This window comes from Fusarium tjaetaba (genome assembly GCF_013396195.1).
Source record: "Fusarium tjaetaba strain NRRL 66243 chromosome Unknown NRRL66243_c0000252, whole genome shotgun sequence".
Classification (NCBI taxonomy): Eukaryota; Fungi; Ascomycota; class Sordariomycetes; order Hypocreales; family Nectriaceae; genus Fusarium; species Fusarium tjaetaba.
The window spans coordinates 40,370-48,653 of record NW_023501448.1 but is presented as its reverse complement, the minus strand read 5'-3'; the positions used below and the strand labels follow the sequence as shown (position 1 = coordinate 48,653).

Genomic DNA, 8,284 nt, shown 5'->3' with positions numbered 1-8,284 from the left:
TACACATGGCCCTGTATGTAATTTAATACGGTCAAGGGACTTTGTTTCTCGTTTCTTGGGAGGTCTTGGATGTTTTGATGCTGGGCTGAGGTTGGTTCGTCAGTGGCGCCGAGAGATCTTGGGATCTATTAAAGGGATCCTTGGGTTGGCTTGGGGATGGAGCGTGACTTGAACTCGAGAGTTTTCGTAGCAATGCGGTCATACAGAAAAGGGAAGCGAATGTAGTACAACGGCGGCTCTCATCAATGCTGGCTGGGTACCGTTGTATGACATGTATAGGCCATCATAACTTGCACGTAAACAGTCGGTCTATCTGGAGAACGGGGTCAGATATATGTCTGTGTATTTTTTCAATGACAGACTCGGCTGCACGAACCCAGATCGCACATGGCAAAGTGCATAAAAAAGCGGAATTGTCATTGTCGTGGCATTTCCTCGTGCTCATCTCCATTTCTAAACGCCCATGCATGCACCCATGGATGGATGCATATGCCGACGCCCGAGCCAGGCGCTTAAACTAATCACTCCCGCCAATCACAACCCCAGCAACTCTCTTGAGCAATCAAATGGTTGGCTCTCGTTGCTCAATCTTGTTCCCGGATCACATATGAGCCAGACGTGCATGCCCATCTCAGACATTGCAAAAAGGCTGGTGTTTATTTTTGTGTCCAGATCTTGGCAGATAATCCAATCATGGATGGCCATTTGCTCAGACCTACCGCCCGTACTGCAGTGTACTGTACGCTTAGGCGCGTATAACAGGGTCTTGGCCTGAGGGGAAGGCTGGTATATTAAGAGATGGGTTCGTCGCCTCACGGTGTTGAGAAAGAAAGAGGCAGGAAAAGAATCTCTCTGCATTTGTCTGTCTGTCTGTCTGTATACACTCAAAGACGCTGAGCGTTCTTTTTCCTTTTTGTCTCTTTTTTCCTTTATCTGTTATTTCCTTATTTCCTAGGGTCAACAAGTTTTCTATCTCAAGTCTCGTTACGGTCGATCATCTATCTATAAACATTGGATTTCTGTTGTTTCTTGGGTTCAATTTCTCTTAACGGCATACGTCTTGACGACTCGAAACAATACCGACACGCTTATACCCTCGATATCACACACAAACCTCTCTCTATACTCAACCAACTTCAAGATGCAATTATCAACACTTGTCGCTTCCGTCCTCGCGGTGACTGCCTCTGCGGCACCAACCTATCCTACTGCTACTGTCACAAATGCTGGATCCGCCATTGACACATTAGGGTCATTGTCTGGTTACTTCAATTTGGTCGCGGATAAGGTCAAGGCGGTCAAGTCCTATGGAACGGCTCCTGTCTGTGATCTCTCACAAGCCAAGATGCCTCTCGGTACGTCACCACTATTCAGTGCTTGTTCTCTTTTGGCTAACAAGTGTTTTCAGATGGTCAGCTACCTTCCCCAGCCAAGGGTCTGAAGCTGGTTCATGTCGCTATCGGCCGTGGTACACAAAACTATACATGCGATACCAGCAAGCCTTCATCAGCCCCCGTCGCTACCGGTGCTGTAGCCACTCTCTTCAACGGCAGCTGTGTCGCCGCGATGTACCCAGATCTGATCGAACGCATCCCTGGAATGGCCGTTCACTTCCCTCTGTCAGATGCCAACAAGCTTGGCCCTGCATCTCTCGCTGAGTCTGGTCACCATTATTTCACCGCCGGTGGTACGCCCTTCTTCGACCTCCGCACTCCCAACCAAGACATTGGCGAGGCTCCATGTGCAAAGAACAGCAGCGCTCCTGCTCCATCTCTCTCTGCCAAGGGACAGCTGGGTGAGAATGCTGTGCCATGGCTCAGACTCACCACCATTGAGGGTGCTACCCACAAGATGAAGGAAGTCTACCGAACTACAACAGCTGGTGGCAGCGCCCCTGCAACTTGCCAGGGTATGGATGCTGAATTCGAGGTTCAATATGCCACATTGTAAGTGCTTCTTAACAAGATCGAGTAGATATAGAGCACGATGACTAACATTGTATCAGATATTGGTTCTGGGCTGGCGATATTGAAGAAGATGATGCGTAAAGTGAAAGAAAGGGAGCAAATGGATTTTCATGGATTGGTATTATTTTGAATTTGATGGTATTCTTCTCTTATACACGTAGATAGTATTGTTTTGGACGTAATATCCCGGTTCTTAGCGACGTGGAGGTCAATAATTCAACTTGTGACTTGAGCTTCGATTCTTTTCAGTGAACTCGTACGGTCGGGGGTTTTACCGGAGCGGAAGACTTTTAATCATATAAAATCATATCATTTTAACGCCGTGATGGACTTCGTAAGCATACAGTACGCATTTGGTCCCTCTAATGTTGTAACGCAGCTTCATGATCTCCGGCATTCTCCGGGCTCCAGGCTACCGTCCGTATTCCGATGAATCTCCCATGGGGATGCCCACAGGGCTAATCCCTGAACTCAAGTTGAATCGAAGCTGCAAAACGGAATTCAGTGTAACTTTCTTTTAGAGGTAGTGATGATGATTTGCATCATCTCATAGCTTCTAAAGAGAGTTAAAAATACGCCTCTCCGTCCTAAGCGAGCAACGATTACCTGTAATTCAGAAGAACACACTTTACGCTGTTCGAATGTCGCTATAAACTCTAGGCACGAGGAAACTCAATCCTAGAGGCAACATACTTACTAACGGCAGCAAGCCAATATAACTTGAACAGAGAATTTCACTATTACTCAATGCTTAGTACCTATACAGCATCCGTACAAAGATTTGCAGGCGGCTTCACTTCCAACTTGCACCCGTCGTGAAGGTGTATTTGTGCCACGGAACATGGCCGATGGGGCACTCAGGTACCCTCCAAAAGTGGATCACTCGCTACCCTGGACTGCCCATGTCTCTCCCCCACATCCTAAGGTTAGGTTAGTTACCTTTACGTCTAACATAAACATGCCATCCCCATCTTCAACTCTTTAATTTTCTCCCCTCGGAGCCGCAATCGCACAATTAACCCCGGCATAGATCGACAGCTATTCTACCAACTACCGGGAGACGAGGGCCCTGTCCCCTCGATTTCACTTTCCCCCAGACACATACGTTTGCCACCAGGCATTGGCTGCATCGATCCGATCCAACCCGCTCATGTACCTCCAGTCTGACCTTGACTACAGCCGACCGAGCACTACATCACGGATTCATCCATTCACCTATTCACACTGATTACGACAAAAGAGAGACATCCCCGGCGGCTATTCACCTCCAACATTCATCCTTGTTGCACGACATCGAATTATTACTATTATTTTTCTTCTTCATACCAAACCCCTTCGTCCTCTTCTCTCTCTCTCTCTCTCTCTCTCTCCAGTCCCTGCTGCTCCAACGCCCCGCCATCAGAGTGCCTTGACGACATCTTCGCCCAACGTCCGACCGAAAGTAAATCGCCTCAACCGTTCCTTCTCGCACTCACTCGATTCTGACAGCGCTTTCTCTACGAAACCCAAGACTTGCAGTCCGTCCACCCATCGCGCACATGGATCCTAATTGGATTGACGCCATCGACCCAGCATTGAGCCAGAGAAGACCAAGCACTGCTCCTCCGTCCTGTGACGAAGAAATGCCCACTCTCCTTGAACTGCCAGATTCCCATGAACGAGGCCAAGCGATGTCCGCCGTTACATGGCCCACGAACGAAATTCCGGTTGAGATTTTCGAGATCATTATTTCGTACCTCACCCGCCTCGAGGTCAGATGTTTGCGACTTGTCTGTAAAGAATTCGAGAACAAGGCTTCTGCACAGTACTTTCGAAATGTTGTCGTACCCTTCAAGTCGGAGCTTTACAGCAAGTTGGATCGTGATGAAAACGGGGCCTTTAAGCGCACGTCCTCCGCTCTTCTCTCAAATGGGATGCGCATCTTCCAGTCTTTTGGTCCACACATTCGGCGCTTTGCCCTGTCTTTGGAACTTGACGAGGACACGCTCTCATACCCTCCAGTGAAGCCTTCTCAGGAAGCTGTACCCTCTTTCTGGGGCATATACCGCTGGCCACATGGCACTTACCACCGATATACTGATCTTGAAGGTCTCGAACAAACGGCTGACGAAACCGAGGCCATGAAGGAAGCGCTCAAGTGTTTGGTGAAAGTCACAAATCTTGGACTCTGTTGCGATGCTGGCCTTGGATTTCTGTCGGGGCCCGATCACATCGCACGAGGTGCAACCACTCTCCATCCTGTGTTTGCAACGCAGAATTGGCGTCACACGCGTTCTGAGTCACAAGCTCGGAAGCAACCAATCGTCACCATGTCCGACCTGAATGAAATGGTCAAGGATTTCAGAAAGCCTGTGTTTGAGAACCCCATTAGTTTCAAGCGAACAGTTCTGCAAAAGATGGCCTCAGATGCTGGGTACTCAGGCTCCCAGATCAACGAAGCTGTACTCATGCTGTTAGAGACTGAAGGCACCAACATCAACGCGATTGACTTTGATGAGAGAGCAACCATAATCACTGAGATGGAAGCTAGACGAGTAATGGCGCAAAACACACATCGTGCTGACTTTGAACCAGCCGCCCCAGAGGCGGTCAACCACCCGCTGATTCCCGCCAGTCTCACAAGAGCACAGAAAGAAATGCTCCTCGAGCTCGAGTGGGCACATCGCGCCATGATCCAGTCCTATGTTATTGGCCTTATCGACAATGCCCGGGACGACTGCTTCAAAAATCTTACCACCATCACGATTGCTAAGATTCCCAGTAGCCATGTGTATATCCTTTGTCGGCATGAGCTGTGGCAGAATCTATCGTCTCTCACCAATGTTTCGCTGGGTGTTATTGCCGACTGGCGACGCGTTTCCAAGTCTGCACCGGGCTGTGTGGAAGATGACGCAGTTTCTCCTGTTGAGGCTGTTGGTAAGGTTTATCAATTGCTCAACAATTACATTGGCGCTCAGCGACACATCGAAAGCCTTCACTTTGAATGGATCTGTGGTGGAGAGTTCGCTCCTGGGACATATCAGCGAAACCACCACATCCTTCCAGCACCGTTCTTTGAACAACCTCAACTCATGACTCGCATTGATAGCCCCAAGACTAATACGGACGATCTCTTGTCATTGCCGTTTATTAAACATTTATCACTCAAGAACTGCTGGGCCTCACCGCATGTCCTTTTGCAAACAATACGCAATATGGCCTTGTCTACACTCGAGAAGCTCGATCTGGAATCTGTATCACTTTCCGGTCCACCGACTCTCACTCCCCAAGCTCCGCTCCAGCAAGCTGGGGCAGCAAACAATGCTCATCTGTTGAACATGATTGGGATGCACCCTGCACCTCCTGGGGTGCTGGTACCTCCGCCTACCAATATAGCGAATGGAATTGTTGCACCATTCCCGTTCAACGCAACGGCTCAGCAGATTGCAGGAGTATTCGGAGCGGCTTTCATGCCACCGCCACCACCCAACAATCAGGCTCCTCCGCCGCCCCCTCCACCTGCAGCTATGGATATCTTACAGCAACCAGATGTATTATCTTGGGCAGGCATCATAGAGCATTTCTCCCCAAGCATCAAGATCAAAGACATCTTGAGTGCCAGAGACGAGCTGAATTTGAATATCTCGAGCCTGCCAGCCCCTGACCCGGCAGAACCCCTAGCGCAGCACATCCCTGCGCCGCAGCGCCTACGCTTAGACGAGAAGAAGTATACCTTGAAGTGCCTCTCCTTCAAGTCCTGTGGGTATGTTACAGTCGACTCACCGGCTTTAAATACTCGGAGTATCTTGCCGCATGGCGCTCAGGGCCTCGGGGCCAACGGCAATCCGCACATCCAGGATCTATCGCCTCTGATGCAGAAGTGCCGGGACAAGCTTCTCTGCCGGATCGTTCCTTGTTTAAGGAACCAGGAGCTACTGCAGCTTACAACTGCTTTCGGTATGGACATGGGATGGGCCAATGTATATGATGAGCGTACAATTTACGACGCTAGAGCTGATGGTGTTGAGCAACCCGGAAAAGGACGATTTTCGGGCACAGTTGATGCTGCCAGTATTGCAGGGGCACGAGATGGCGAGGCCATGGTGAGCCTAGACTTTTAGTTCAGGCTCTATGGTGACCATACTTGATTCCCCATTTTCGTACATGTCGCTGTCCTTACCGCCGTTGTGGGTAATCCTGTCAATCAACAACCATTTGGCTTACCGCTCAGTAACCAAGATAATGGCCAGACGCTTCCGCAAGGGCTGGATGATCAGGACGGCGTATAGTAACCACTGCTGCTAATAAATGACGACTCACCATGGACAGATGGTGAGAACCGAACGGTTGGGCTTAGCATTGCTGTAATAGAAAGGATGGCAGAGGCGTTTGGTAATTGTTCACGAAAACTGGCATGGGAAAGGCAATCGGGCCTCGCTGAATTGGACGGGATGGCTAATGTCGTAATGATCGCTGAGTGAAAATCGAGCCAGGGGCTTTGCTCCCATCGCATTCGCTATGTTGCTAGTTGGAATCAGTTAAGTTTGCTCAATCGATAGCTGCTAGCAAGCATTGTATAAGTAATGATATCGAACACCTTGGAGGAGTGTGATATATGTTCAGTGTCGCTAAATCCAGCCTGATTAATGCCTCACTCGTGACCAACTATCGTGAGTCTACAGGGCGGATGCTGACTTTTACTAATTAATCATGTCAAATTGCTTCTTCTGATGCAGGACCGGACATAGGAGGACTTGAATGATTTTATTTCGTCAAGAAAACCTTGCGAACTTTTGCATGAATTTCCCTTTAATGCCATGCTCACCGTAGCCTGCCATACACCAGTTGATGAAAAGCCACGAACCACCCTCGCAAAAACCCTAGAACAATTGATCGAGTTTTGTAATGTAATCTTGGTGTAGTGTCCCTTTGTTCAAGAGTCTTGTCAAAAGTCACACAGTTACAGCACAGAAGATGCCCGACGTAAACCCAGTGTTCAACCAGCGCTTAAATTTTGTCTATTTGATAGAGGTTGGTGATTGTTTAAGCGGCGGTGATAGCCTTGCGGAGACGGGCACCGCGCTGGCGCGAGTTGAGGTGCTCGCGCTCGACAACAGCATCGGACTTCTGGACAACCTCCTCACCCTCGGTCAGGATGAGCTCGATGTGGCAGGGGTTGGACATGTAGGGGTTGATCTGTTTATGACGTTAGATGAGTCTCGAGGCGGAAGAGTTGGACAACATACACGACCGTGGGCACGGTATGTCCTTCGTCGCTGCTTGGGGGCCTGGTTGACCTGGATGTGCTTGACAATCAGGGCACCGGTGTCGAGACCCTTGGCATCAGCGTTGGCCTCAGCGTTCTTGAGGAGGCCGAGGAGGAACTCGGCGGACTTGACGGGCCATCGAGCCTTGGAGACACCGAACTGCTTGCCTATTGATTGAGTCCATCAGCGTTTTTGTTCTTCTGACGCATATATCCCAGCCATTTGCGATCTCCGAATTTCTCACAAGTCCATCGCTAACGGGGGAAGAATTGGCCGAGTCGTACCTTGGGCGGTGCGGCCAGTGCTGCCGGCATATCGTCGCATGGGGACGGCCTCCTTGTGCTCCTTGACGTTCTCGAGGAAGGTAACAGCGCGCTGAAGCTTCCAGCCGTTGATGGCCTGGGCGGTCTCGCGAGTGTTCTTGAAAGACACTCGGAGGTAGGCACCGCGGGCGCGGGCCGACTTCGAGGACTGGATCTCGGTGGCAGCGTATCGAACCTATATGCGTAGAAAAAGTCCAGAGTCAGCCATGGCACATCTTCAAAATCCCTGCCTTCACAGCCATCATAAATAAAACCCAGCGGTTCCGGGCCAAGATGCACGTTTCGTCAAAAATTGCACGAGCAAGTTCGTGACAATTCGCACAGCACGAATATCCTCCTCTTACTCATGATGGCGGTCGACGGGGGCTCGCAGTTACTCACCATCTCGGCGACTTGGGTGGTGAGTGACGGTTTCGACGTGGGTTGACGGGCGTGAAATTGATAAATTCTGAGCTCTTGCCCTAACAGATCGGAGGGACCACAAACTCGCTTTCCCCACTCCTTTGGGAAAGAGCCTTAGGGCTGCCTGCCCTGTTAGTGCGATTTCCGAAAAGCAACCTCGAACGGCCAAATGAGATGCGAGAAAATGGAGAGCAACGAGTGGAAGACTGTGATGAACTGGAAATCGTACTTGAGTAGTATTGAGATATTTTATGACTTATTGCGCTGTGATTTTGTATATCATTTTGCACACTTGGATGTAATTCAAGTCACCTGACTCTTATCAACTATCACCACGTGACTCTAT

The 8,284-nt window shown here is 49.7% G+C and overlaps 3 protein-coding genes across 3 annotated transcripts; 2 read left to right on the top strand and 1 right to left on the bottom strand.

The window, feature by feature from the left end:
- Positions 1 to 1,141: 1,141 nt before the first annotated feature.
- On the top strand, positions 1,142 to 2,048 carry FTJAE_10717 (malate dehydrogenase; the record flags this gene model as incomplete). The annotated part of the gene is made up of 3 exons (XM_037343586.1): positions 1,142 to 1,355; positions 1,409 to 1,946; positions 2,006 to 2,048. The coding sequence occupies 3 exons, from the start codon at positions 1,142 to 1,144 to the stop codon at positions 2,046 to 2,048; spliced, it is 795 nt and encodes a 264-aa protein (XP_037202240.1).
- A 1,457-nt stretch (positions 2,049 to 3,505) lies between these two features.
- FTJAE_10716 (f-box containing protein) lies at positions 3,506 to 6,067 on the top strand (the record flags this gene model as incomplete). Its single annotated transcript, XM_037343585.1, has 1 exon — positions 3,506 to 6,067. The coding sequence occupies one exon, from the start codon at positions 3,506 to 3,508 to the stop codon at positions 6,065 to 6,067; it is 2,562 nt and encodes an 853-aa protein (XP_037202239.1).
- Positions 6,068 to 6,989: 922 nt separating this feature from the next.
- On the bottom strand, positions 6,990 to 7,920 carry FTJAE_10715 (60S ribosomal protein L17; the record flags this gene model as incomplete). Its single annotated transcript, XM_037343584.1, has 4 exons — positions 6,990 to 7,142; positions 7,193 to 7,380; positions 7,498 to 7,711; positions 7,918 to 7,920. 4 exons carry the CDS (start codon positions 7,918 to 7,920, stop codon positions 6,990 to 6,992), a joined length of 558 nt encoding a protein of 185 aa, XP_037202238.1.
- Between the last annotated feature and the right edge of the window lie 364 nt (positions 7,921 to 8,284).